This window comes from Cnephaeus nilssonii (genome assembly GCF_951640355.1).
Source record: "Cnephaeus nilssonii genome assembly, chromosome: 10".
Classification (NCBI taxonomy): domain Eukaryota; kingdom Metazoa; phylum Chordata; class Mammalia; order Chiroptera; family Vespertilionidae; genus Cnephaeus; species Cnephaeus nilssonii.
Window position 1 is genome coordinate 42,450,261 of NC_137081.1, and position 13,344 is coordinate 42,463,604.

Sequence of the window (13,344 nt, forward strand, 5' to 3'; positions counted from 1 at the left end):
TCCTAGGTATCTTAATTTTTTTTGGTGCAGTGGTAAATGGAATTGTTTTTTTTTTTTAGTTGCTCTTTCTGTGAGTTCATTATTGGTGTATAAAAAAGCCATAGATTTCTGGGTGTTAATTTTGTATCCTGCTACATTGCTGAATTCATTTATTAAGTTTAGTAGTTTTTTGATGGAGTCTTTAGGGTTTTCTATGTACAATATTATGTCATCAGTGAATAACGACAGTTTTACTTCTTCTTTTCCAATTTGGATGCCTTTTATTTCTTCTTTTTGTCTGATCGCTATAGCTAGCACTTCCAGTACTATGTCTAACAGGAGTGGTGAAAGTGGGCATCCTGTCTTGTTCCTGTTCTTAGGGGAAATGCTTTTAGTTTTTGCCCATTGAGTATGATGTTGGCTGTAGATTTATCACATAAAGCTTTTATTATGTTGAGGTATGATCCCTCTATTCCCACTTTGCTGAGAGTTTTTATCAAGAAAGGGTGTTGGATTTTGTCAGATGTTTTTTCTGCATCGATTGACATGATTATGTGATTTTTGTTTCTCAATTTGATGTGTCACATTTATTGATTTGTGGATATTGTACCATCCTTGCCTCCCCGGAATAAATCCCACTTGGTCATGATGTAAGATCTTTCTAATGTGATGCTAGATCCGATTTGCTAGAATTTTGTTGAGGATTTTAGTATCTATGTTCATGAGGGATATTGGTCTGTAGTTCTCTTTCTTTGTGATGTCTTTATATGGTTTTGGAATTAGGGTAATGCTGACTTCATAGAAAGAGGTTGGAAGTGTGCCTTCCTCTTGAATTTTTTGGAATAGTCTGAGGAGATAGGTTTTAGTTCTTCTTTGAATGTTTGGTAGAACTCCCCTATAAAGCTTTCTGGACCAGAGCTTTTGTTTGCTGGACGATATTTGATTACTGCTTCAATTTCATTGGTAGTTATCTATATATAAATCATTTCTATCACTACATAAAGTTATATTGCCACAACACTTGTCTAAAACATCAAAAATTAATTTGTAGAGATCAGGGATTCAGTTATTTGATATTCTATATAGATTATGTTTATTTGGGGATATATTCTATCATATATCCTTTCTCTAACCTTATTACCAACTTTTCCCCAACTCTAAAGTGATATTTCCTTTACATCAGAAGATTAAATTTTCCTGCTTTGAGAATTTATTATAATTTTGAAATAATTAGGAAAATGTTTTAGTTTCACTAAACCTAGGTTAATAAATCATTCATCTAAGCACTTAGCTGCTTAAATGTTAAATTGAGTTTTTCATAAGGAATCTATTAATTACTATTCTGGCAACATATTTTTAACTATTTTTAATTTGGTATGTGTGTTCTGTGTTGCATATTAAAATAAAAGTCCTTTGGAATATGACATTTAATGAATCCAAGGTGCTATCAGTGGTCACTGAGAAGGAAAAGGTCCTGTTACAATGTTTGCAAGAGCATTTTATTCCACACATTAGCTATTTGTTATAACTATGACTGTCTTGTACTAAACTTAAACTTTTTTTGATATTGGGCCATAACTGCTAAAATGATACTTTACTAGTAATTACTTTAAAATTAAACCCAGTATTAACCCATAAAGTGACTTGAGTGCATTGTAAATAAAATGCTATAATAATGAAGTATTTTAATTACAGTCTCTAGTGTGAGCATAGAACTCAGTAAAATTTTAACTTTAATTATTAGAATGTTCATGTTTTTTTCTCTTTAAAGTTATTTGATTCTAAGTATAAAAAGGGGGAGCTTTAGCTTTTAAAGTAACTTGAGCAAATTCCATGGCTGTTCTCCCAGTTTAGTGAGTGTTCACTGCATTTGCAGCAAGCTAATTGCTTCTGCTAATAAATAATCTAAAATCGATGCTGACAGCAGTTAATTGGCACAGAGATTTTATTTTGTAAAGCTCTTGGCTAACGACCTTCTTTAAATTAATAGCATTAAGTGCTATGAGGAAATAAATCTAAGGAATTGCCTGTCATTTGCTTGTCATGTCTAATAACTTCCAATAATGATGGCTGATAGATTTTTGCACATTCCATTATTGAAGTTGGTGCATGTAATTATTCTCCTCATTATATGTAAACAATTAGCAATATTTGGTATTTCCTTGCAGTAAAACTGTTAAATACAAGTAACATATTAGAGGTTAGAAGTCATTTTAAAATCTGGATTTTAATTATTTGAATGTAGGAAGTCTTTCATGCTATCTGGATATATTATGTGCTGTTTATTTTAAGCCTATACTTGAACACTTTTTGAATGGGACTTATAAAATAAGTTGTGTGTGTTTTAAAATGTGGAATTTATGGAAATTTTTGTTTGCAGCTTGAAGAAGTCATGGAAAAAGAAACTTATAAAACAGCTAAATTAATTCTTGAAAGGTTTGATCCAGACTCAAAGAAAGCAAAGGTAAGGCTGTGATACCACTACTATTTTATTATAAATTGCACATTGTAATAGATCACTGTAATAACATTATTGTAATTGACAGGAGTTTGAGCCGCCATCTGCTGGACCAGATGTAACTGCAAGACCCGGACAAGGTAAATAACTTTGTAGAAACTGCTGCTGCTGTTGGAAAGATCCATATTTCCCCAAGTGAGTTAAAAAATGTGTTAGAGGTGTATAAAAACTTATGTAGAATGCTTTTGTGTTAATTTTTATTTGGTAATTTGGGGTATGACTTGGAATGATGGCAGTATGTTTATCTCATTTTGATTTTATAGGATTATGTTGACAAAGATGTTTTCTATTGAGACTAATTATACAATTGGTTTAATTTTTTGAAATCTAAGTAATTTAAACAATATTTTAAAATTATTTTTTCTCCTCTAAGTAAGGATTTCTTGGAACATCTATTTTTAAGAAAATTTTTACATTTTTATTATTTTTTGAGATTAAGTTTAATGAAGATTTTTGTCAAATTTGAAGTTTCTTCTGAAATAGCACTTTTATTTAGGAAGAGAAAATAATTTAGAAATGAGGAAAAAATTGAATTACTGCTATCTAATAACATTAACTCTTTTGGAGGTTATATTGCCAGATTATTAGTGAAATCATCACTATTATGTTATTAATTATTATGTAAACTTTAAAAGTCATTATTTTAAGTGGTTGCATAAAGTTTTTCCAAGACTGCCATGTGAAAAGATATTTTTGAGTTTGCATTGGCTTTCCTCTTTGTTCTCTTGTCTAGAATAAAATAATATAGTTTGTAAGGCTTCTGTTGCAATATAGACTGTACTATTTAAAATTTTTTAACATTTATTCTTATAAATCATCAGAATTGTAGTCTGATTATAAAGTTGGGATGACATATAGAACTTTGAGAAGTCAATTCTTTTATAAATGTCCCCAAAGACTCTGTATACTAAATAAGCTATAATAGTTTTAGGTTTTCTAATTGGGAAGAATTCCATCCTCTCCCATAATTCCATAAATAGGATTTTGGTTTTTAGAAACATTAGCTTGCTCTTTTGATAAATGTAAAAGTTTACATATGATTAAAATAAATAGGCATCAATACTTTCAATGAAACTCCTACTTTCATAATCAGTTTAAATTTTCTACTTAAACTTTTTCCTAATAATTATAAAAACTTTTTTTTTTTTTTTGGTCTATAGGCTATGTTTCTATATTTTTACAGTATTTTGTATAACTGGGACTAACTTTTCAAAAAATACTTTTTAAATAATCTTAGTGAATACATTTTTAAAATGTGATATTTTGCAGTTACTTTAAAAAAATCTGTTGGTAGCAGTTATTTAAAAAAATATGACCTTTTCACTCTTACTTAAAAAGTACAGATATATGATTCCCTTTACTGACATTCTTAAGTATTTATTAATATTTAGGCAACTTAAGTTTCTTCAAGAAGCCAAACTTATCTTTACTTAGAAGCTTTGATATTCAAATACATTTTTTTTCTTTTAATGTCGTGTCATAATTATAGAAAAACCATTGCTAAAAACAACAACAATAAAACTTACTGTTGGTGGTCTCTCTGCTTTAGAATATTCTGCTTTCAAATATTCCTTTCTGGAGAATTAACATTTAGCTACATATAAATGAAGTGTTCATTTAAAAGAGTGTATTAAATAACTTATGTGCAGGCACCATGGAGAATCAACAGATGATTATAATATGGTTTTTTACTTTAAGAAGCTGATAATCTTTAAAAAGATTTATTCTGGAGTGTATTGTTTCAGTATTCCTGGCTCTACTAGGTCTATGTAATTAACTGCTTTTTAGAGTTATGGTGGTAAAGAACAGAGTTAATTTTGGACATAATATGTTTGAAATGCCTGTTAGACAAACAATCAAGTGGCGATATTAAGGAAACAGTTGAGTATGAGTCTGGCAAACAGGAATTATCTGGGCTGGAGATATAAATTTGGGTGTCACTAGTATGTGGATGGTATTAAAACCATGAGACTGGATGTGATTACCACCGATGTTAAATGTGGAGAAAGAAAAGGACTAAGGCCACCCTAGGGTATGCTAACATTCAGCTGTTGGGAATAATGAAGATGAACCAGAAAAAGAAACTGTAAAGAGGTGGTCAGTAAGATAGGAAACCCAGGAGAGGTGGAGTCCTGGATGCTAATTGAAAAGAGTGTTTCAAGGTAGTGGTCATCTGTTACAAAAACTACTGCCAAACAAATTGAGGGTCAATAATTGACCATTGATTTTTAGTAATGTTGAGTTCCTTGGTGACCTTGAAGAATGGGGGCAAAAGCCTGATTAGGGTGGGTTTAAGAAAATATGGGAGTAGAGAAGTTGGAGACAATTGAACAGGCGGAAACAATTATTTTGAGTAAAAGGGAGTGGAAAAATAGGTAGCTGGAGGCAGAAGCATTTGTGTTTCACCTGTTTTCTTAATGAGAATGCATGGATGAGGAAGATGTTGGAGTTATGAAGAGAAGGTATAAAATAATTCTCTATCAGAGTATGAGAGTAAATAGATTAGGAAAATGTAGGAATGCCGGGGGACACTAACATCCACTTGAAGTTAATGGTCATGCATTTAAAGCATGTGTCTTTTCTAGTTGTGTTTAGCTGTATGGGTACCAGGCATGGAGTAGGCAGAGAGTTGGCTTTAACCAGGACTAAGATTTTGCCTAATGGATTGGATAAAGTGATAAAGGAGCAGGGAAGTGAAGTTGTATACAAAAAGGGAAGGATATAACACTGTATTATGAAATCTAAGATGATCATGAGGGAAATAAGGACAATGAGAGGGGAATAATGGATAGTCAGAGATATTGGTAGTATTAAAATAAGGTTCTCAAACTACAGCCTGCAAATCTGGGCCCAAATCTCTCTTATATGGCTCTTGAGCTTAGAATTGGTTTTATATTTTTAAAGTGTTCTAAAAAATAAATAAGAACAAGCTATGCAACAGAAACCACATATGGTCAACAAAATATAAAATGTTTACTGTCTGACCCTTTACAAAATAGCTGGAAAGTTAAGTGTGTTTTGAGAGTGTGATGATTGAACTTGAGAGGAGTGCAGTTATCCTTAATGACAAGGACTAGATGATGACCATAGATAGGAGTGAATGACTGAAGTAGAGAGGCTGATAAGAATATTGGAGGATGCCATCTGTAGCTAAAATAAATTCTTAACAGACCCTTCTATATTTGTTTCAAAAAGGAAGCCACCTCTACATTCTCTTTACCTGTGTGTATATAGCACTACATCTCTCTTAATGAAATTAACAAAAGAAAAGTCAATTGTATACTGCCACAGGTAAATTTGAAATCAATAAGTATTGCAGAAAAATTTAATGGCTCTAGCAAATAGATTACAACTTCTTATTTAAGTAGGAGTTTAGAGTTTACTTACTTCGTGGCATATAGGGAAGATTAAAGTATAAATCATTAATCTTTTTTGAGAGCAAATGGAATGGCACTTTATATTTTGCTGTTTTTTGGGGAGGATGTACATTTGATTAAGAAAATCTGGAAAACACCTTATAAAATAGCGGATTTTCTTTTTTGGGTGTTCTTTACTTAAGTGTCATATCTATACTGTTACAGTTATCTATTGTTACAAACTTAGTGGCTGAAAACAGCATTCATTTGTTTTGCTCATGAATTTGTAATTTTGGCAAGGTTTGGTAGAAACAGCTCATCCCTGCCTCACATCAGATAGAGCTATCTAACAGGAGCTGAAGGATCTATTACCAAGATGGCTTAACTCACAAGGCTAACATGTTGGTAACTGGCTGTTGGTTTGTCTCCACCTGGACCTCTCTAATGGGGTCACTTGGGCTTGCTGCTAACATGGTGTTTGGGTTCTAAGAGCACACAGCTCAAGAGACAGAAAGTAGTCCTAGAAACTGGTACACCTATATTTTTGTGGTCAAACAGTAACAGCACAGATTCAAGGGAGGGGACATTTACATCCTTCTTCCTCCATTTGATGGGAGGCAAATCAAAGAATTTTGGATTCTTGAAACTGCCGCATGTACCTTAATACAGTTAACCAAAGGCATTTCTATCCGCATCCATTTTCAGTGTTCATCTTAAATGCCACCATTATTATAAACCCTTTCTTCATCCCTTCACTGAGTTTATATCTTCCCTTCTTGAACTCTCCATGGTACTTTGTTGGTTCTTTTTTTATGGCACTTACCTTGCATATGCGTATTTTGTATTATCTTTGCATGCCACCTCTAAATGCAGCTCTGAGTCCCATTTAGTAGTGCCTTCCTTATAGTGGCTGCTTAATAAATGTGTTGAGCTTAAGAAAATAAAAGGAAACCTATTTTTAATTCATGAATTTTGTTTAAATGTTATGAAATAGTAATTTACCAAATGGGACAACCTCGGTGAACTTTCAGATCAAGTTTGCATTTTAGAAAGAACACTTTTTTTTTTTTTTTAACATGGAGAATGGATTGGAGAGAGCAAGGCTGAGACATGGAGATCAATTTGGATATCATCTAACATATGTAAGAGATAAAGGCCTGCACTAGATAAAGTTGTAGTGAAGGAGTTGAAAAAGGAAGAGATTTAAGAGAATTCAGGTTTAAGAGTAGATTGACAGGACTCAATGGCAATCAGATTTGGGAAGTGGGGAGTGGGAGGAGAAGTCACAATATTGCCTAGGTTTTTGGCTTGGGTAACTGGTTAGATGTTAGTGTTTTAAGCAAGATAAGGAACATAAGAATTGGAATAGTAGGTTGTGTAAAAGATAATGTATTTGCTTTTGGATCTGTTGAATGGGAATTACATTTAAATGGTGTGGTTTATAGGAAGTTGATTATTTCTAATGGAGCTCAGGAAAAAGGTTGAGGTTGTAGATATAGATTAGGAATCATTGGGAAGTATAGGCAACATACTTATTGAAACCATGGGATTGAGTAAAACTTCCTAGGATGAGAAAATAGAGTAGGAGGATCTATGGCAGAACTCCAGGGAACATTATGTGTAAGGATAAATGAAAAAAGAAGAGCCCAGGAAAAAGACAGAAGCAATGAGCAGAGTTATAATAGAGAAGGCTTCCACTGTCATAGTCTGCAAAAAGTCAAGTAAGTAGAATACAAGTGAGGCAATAGTAGCTGACAGGTTATATAACAGAGTGAGGGCATCCTATATAATAAAGAGGTAATATGCAAATTGACCCTCATGCCCTCACAAGATGGCTGCCTACGACCAGGCCGGCAGGGGGGTTAGTGAGGGACGACCAAACAACTGAACAAGCAGGCTGTGTGGGGCAATCAGGCCAGCAGGGGGGTTAGTGAGGGACAACCAAACAACTGACAAGCAGGCTGCGTGGGGCGACCAGGCTGGCAGGGGGGTTAGTGAGGGACGACCAAATGACTGAACAAGCAGGCTGCATGGGGCGACCAGGTCGGCAGGGAGGTTAGTGAGGGACCACCAAACGACTGAACAAGCAGGCTGCGTGAGGCAACCAGGCCAGCAGGGGTGGGGCATTTGGGGGCGACCAGGCCGGCAGGGGGGCGGGCAGTTAGGGGCGACCAGGCCAGCAATGGGGGCAGTTAGGGGTGATCAGACCGGCACACAGAGGCAGTGAGGGGTGATCAGGTCGGCGGGGGGAGGCAGTTAGGGGCGACGAGGCAGGCAGGCAGGTGAGCGATTAGGAGCCAGTGGTCCAGGATTGTGAGATGGATGTCCGACTGCTGGTTTAGGCCTGATCCTGGGGTCCCGGATTGGAGAGGGTGCAGGCTGGGCTGAGGGGACCCCTTCGTGCACGAATTTCATGCACCAGGCCTCTAGTTGTCATAAAAACTGGGATTTGAATCTTGGCTCCATCTCTGAGCTGTGAGATTCTTGGCAAGTTACTTAGCTTCTGAGCTTTGGTTTCTTTTGAAAACTGAGGATAGGAACTATCTCAAAGAATTAACTAGTACATAATATTGTGTAAATATTACATAAACTAGAGGCCTGGTGCATGAAAATTCATGCACTGGAGGGGGGTGTTTCTCAGCCCAGCCTGCCCCCTCGCACAGTCCAGGAGTCCGCAGGAGCGGGAGGCAACCCAGCAATCGGGAAGATGATGCCCCATCGCACTTCTGCTGCTGCCACTGCCGGCAGCGCAAGCCTCGGCTGGCCCTGATTACCTGAGCCTCTGGCCGGCCCTGGGCGGCTGGGTAGCAGTCATCCAAGGCTTACCTGCGCATTGAGCCGGCCTTGGGCGGCTGGGCAGCCTCCATCAGAGGCTTGCCTGTGCCTCGGTCCAGCCCTGGGTGGCTGGGGGTTGAGGGGACTGGGGGATCCTGGAGGCAGGCAAACGGAGCGGCCCGGCCCACATGGGGGCAGGCTAGCCTTGCTGTGCATCTGCCATCCTGGCAGGGCTGAGGGGACTGGGAGCTGACATCTTGTGGCTGTGGGCGCCGCCATCTTTGAGGGTGTGGCAGTCAATTAGCATATTCATGCCTTATTGGGTGTGGGCGCTGCCATCTTTGAGGGTGGGGCAGTCAATTAGCATATTCCCGCCTTATTGGCTGTGGGCGCTGCCATCTTTGAGGGCGGGGAAGTCTATTAGCATATTTCCTCCCTTATTGGCTCTGGGCACCGCCATCTTTGAGGGCGGGGCAGTCAATTAGCATATTCCCTCCTTATTGGCTGTGGGCGCCATCATCTTTGTGATGGCATGAGGGTCAATTAGCATATCCCCTCTTTATTAGATGGGATTAGTAAACTCACATTAAGCACTTAATGTGAGTTCCTAGCAGATAATAGGGATCGGTAAAGAGCAGCTATACTAACGACAATAATGGTGATATGACCAAAACAATGGTACTTTCAGTGGTGGGTGATACTGTGGAAGCTAAGAAGGAGCACAAAAATCTGATTGTGTTGTGTTGAGGAGTGAAATGTTGGGGAAGTTTTTCTTTTTTCTTTTTTCAAAAAGCTTTTCCTCTATGGGAAGGAAGATTTTGGAGTCATTTCTGTTAATAAAAAGCCATCAACCTATTGAGAAAATAATTTCAGTAGAGAAGTAGGGTAGAAGCTGTATTTAACCTTTTGCACTCGGATGTCGAGTATGACTCTACACGGTTAGCATCGGTAGCAGCTCGAGAAAAAAGCAAGTGAGTGCAAAGGGTTAAAGGATCTTGGTATGAATAGGATTTGAATATGATATAGTGAATGTAGACTTTAGAAAAATTTGAAAGTAAAAGGAAGAGATGTCATATGCATGTTCTTTATTATTTCGGTTATTTAAAGGAATTATATGTATACTAGAGGCCTGGTGCACGAAATTCGTGCACGGGGGAGGGGGGGAGTCCTTCAGCCCAGCCTGCACCCTCTCCAATCTGGGACCCCTCGAGGGATGTCCAACTGCCCGTTTAGGCCCGATCCCAGTAGGATCAGCCCTAAATGGGCAATTGAACATCCCTCTCACAATCCAGAACTGCTGGCTCCCAACTGCTCGCTTGCCTGCCTTCCTGATTGCCCCTAACCGCTTCTGCCTGCCAGCCTGATTGATGCCTAACTGCTCCCCTGCCAGCCTGATTGATGCCTAACTGCTCACCTGCCAGCCTGATTGCCCCTAACTGCCCTCCCCTGCAGGCCTGGATCCCCCCCAATTACCCTTCCTTGAAGGCCCGGTCGCCCCCAACTTCCCTCCTCTGCCGGCCTGGTCACCCCTAACTGCCCTCCTGTGCAGGCTTGATTGCTCCCAACTGCCCTCCCTTGCAGGCCTGGTCCCTCCCAACTGCCCTTCCCTGCTGGCCTGATCACCCACAACTGCCCTCCCTTGCAGGTCTGGTCCCTCCCAACTACCCTCCCCTGCTGGCCATCTTGTGGTGGCCATCTTGTGTCCCCATGGGGGCAAGATCTTTGACCACATGGGGGCAGCCATCTTGTGTGTTGGAGTGATGGCAAATCTGCATATTACTCTTTTATTAGATAGGATAGAGGCCTGGTGCACGGGTGGGGGCCAGCTGGTTTGCCCTGAAGGGTGTCACAGATAAGGGTGGGGGTTCCCTTGGGGTGTGGGGCGGCCTGAGCGAGGGGCCTGTGGTGGTTTGCAGGCCGGCCACGCCCCCTGGCAACCCAAGGGGAGGCCCTGGTATCTGGAATTTATTTTCCTTCTACAATTGAAACTTTGTAGCCTGGAGCGGAGCCAAGCCTGGGGCTCCGGCAGCCATTTCTGTGGCAGTTAATTCACCTTCTACAGTTGAAACTTTGTTGCCTTAAGCAGGTGGGCCCAGCCAGGGTGTGCTTTAAAGCTTTGCTTCCCCTGTTGCCGCCGGCAACCCTGGCTTGCTCTCTCAAGCTCCATTCTGCCCCCATTTGTTTGAATTTGTTTACCTTCTATAATTGAAACTTTGTAGCTTGAGTGGAGGCTTAGGCCTGCAACGGCTGGCAGAAAGCTTGGCTTCCTTTGTTACCGGGGAAACCTTGCTCTCTGTGGCTGTAGCCATCTTGGATTGGGGTTAATTTGCATACTTGCCCTGATTGGCTGGTGGGCATGGCTTATGTAGCAGAGTGATGGTTAATTTGCATATTACCATTTTATTAGAGAGGATGCCAGATTGAGGTGGAATGCTTGGTAAATCTTTTTGGGGATGGCTACTTTATATTTAAATGCAGGAAATATTTAATATAACTAATATCACTACTTTTTTGAGTACTAGAAACTATTTGGCGTAGTAATAACACAAGGCATTGAGTGGCTAAAAGTTGAGAAATCTTAGGCATTTTATTTTTTAAAATTGATTTGAAGGGGGGTGGGGAGGAGAGAGAGAGAAACATCAGTGTGAGAGAGAAACATTGCTTGGCTGCCTCTTGTATGCATCCCAACCGGGATTGAACTTGCAACCTGGCTATGTGCCCTGACCAGGAATTGAGCCCACCACATTTTGGTGTACTGGATGACATTCCAACCAACTGAGCCATACTGACCAGGGCAAATCTTAGATATTTTAAATCAAGCCTTACCAGAATATTTCATAACACTTTACCAAGTGTAGATTTAGATTGTATCACTAGCTATTTTTAACTATTGACATTTTAACTCTTATTGAATTGGGATGACATAGGTTAATAAAATTATATAGGTTTCAGTTGTACAATCCTATAATACATCATCTACATATTGTATTGTGTGTTCACCACCCAAACTTCAGTCTCCTTCCCTCAACATTTATCCCCCTATACCCCCTTTTACCTTCCTCACCCCCCTTTCCCTCTAGTAATCACTATACTGTCTTTATTACCTGCTTTTTTATTTTTTAAAAATGATGATACTATTTTCTCCCTTTCCTGACTCTTGTATATCATTTCCCCCCTTTGTCTGCCTAAATTTAAATTTAGAAACTATTATGCTAAGTCTCTTTTATGGAATGTTAGACATGGTGTTCTTTGCTTACCAGTTAGTTATAAACCTCACCTTTTAGTAGCACATGAGTGATGTTAAAAATGTGCTTTGGTTAATTTTTACAGGGTAAATGCACATTCAGAGGAAGCAGCCTTAGGTCTCTCTTCAAGAAGGAAAAAGATAATAGCTACTTTTAATATAACATAATAAATGTTAAACTTTATCTGGAAGAAATGTCATTTTTTAAGTTGTGTTTTTATCTGAAAATTAGCTAAAAATGATTTATAATATTTGATGCCTTGTTTTTGAAAATTAATTTAAATGGCCAAATCTTAATATGAGTTTATTGATCTTAGTACCTTTTGTAGCATTTAATGGCTTTGCTAATGTGTAACTAACTTTTAAGGTGTTCCTTGTGAATTCCTTATAATTATTAAGTGATCAAATAATTTGCAGGAGATATTAGGATATAGTAAATCCAGGTAAAATCTGAAACTTTCTATGTAAATTGCATGGAAAATAGCCAAATATAAAAATAGTTCTATTTATATAATGATGACATGCTTATAATTTATTATTGTAGGGGCTGGATTAGAGACTACATTAAGAATCAATGGAAAATTAGTTGACTCCAATAATTATAGTTAACTGGTCATTTGAAAATAGTTAATTGCGTGAAAACATGTTATCTCAAATAATATGTAATCCAATAAGTGTGAGCTATTAATTTATAGATATTATCTTTTTTAATCTTCATAATAATTTTGTGAGTTAAACATAGACTTAGTGAAGTTAACCCATCTGAGGTAATGTAGCAACAGCCAGGATTCTAACCAAACCTTTGTGACCAGAGGGCCCAGGTTCTTAACTAGTAGAGTTAATTGTAGTAAACTGAAATCTGATGCTAGAGCTGTACTCTTCATTGCAATCAACTTTTCGTGAAAATCTTTAACTGTCAAAGTCCAAATCTAAAGTATTTTGCTTGTGGGAGTGTGCATTTTTACCAATAATGCCAATTAAAATTTAACTTCTTTAGTTTCAGCCTAGTTCAAGATTTATAATAACTTAATGTGATATGTAGAATTAAAAATCTATACGTTCTTCTTTACTTGAGATGTTACCATCAACATTCAAGTAAGGTATTGGTGGGAATGGGGATAGAATTGAATTTTATGCTATTGAGTTAGGGGGATCATAAAACTTTCTGTAACGGGCCAGATAGTAAGTGTAATAAACTAGAGGCCTGGTGCATGAAATTCATGAACTTGGGGGGGTGTCCCTCAGCCTGGCCTGCGCCCTCTCGCAGTCTGGGAGCCCTCGGGGAATGTCCAAATGATATCTTAGGCCAGTTCCAGTGGGCCTAAGCCGGCAGTCGGACATCCTTAGTGTTGCCACAGAGAAGGGAGAGGCTCCCGCCACCACGGCTGTGCTCGCCAGCCATGAGCCTGGCTTCTGACTGAGTGGCGCTCCCCCTGTGGGAGCGCACTGACCACCAGGGGGCAGCTCCTGTG

General features: G+C 38.5%; 1 protein-coding gene across 2 annotated transcripts in view; it reads left to right on the forward strand.

The window, feature by feature from the left end:
• LNPK (lunapark, ER junction formation factor) overlaps positions 1-13,344 on the forward strand; it is an 80,269-nt gene that overhangs the window by 35,368 nt on the left and 31,557 nt on the right. For both annotated transcript variants that reach the window (XM_079781757.1, XM_079781758.1), the window contains exons 7-8: positions 2,360-2,443; positions 2,526-2,577. In XM_079781757.1, coding sequence (XP_079637883.1) covers positions 2,360-2,443; positions 2,526-2,577 — 136 coding nt within the window. The remainder of the gene's footprint in view (positions 1-2,359; positions 2,444-2,525; positions 2,578-13,344) is intronic.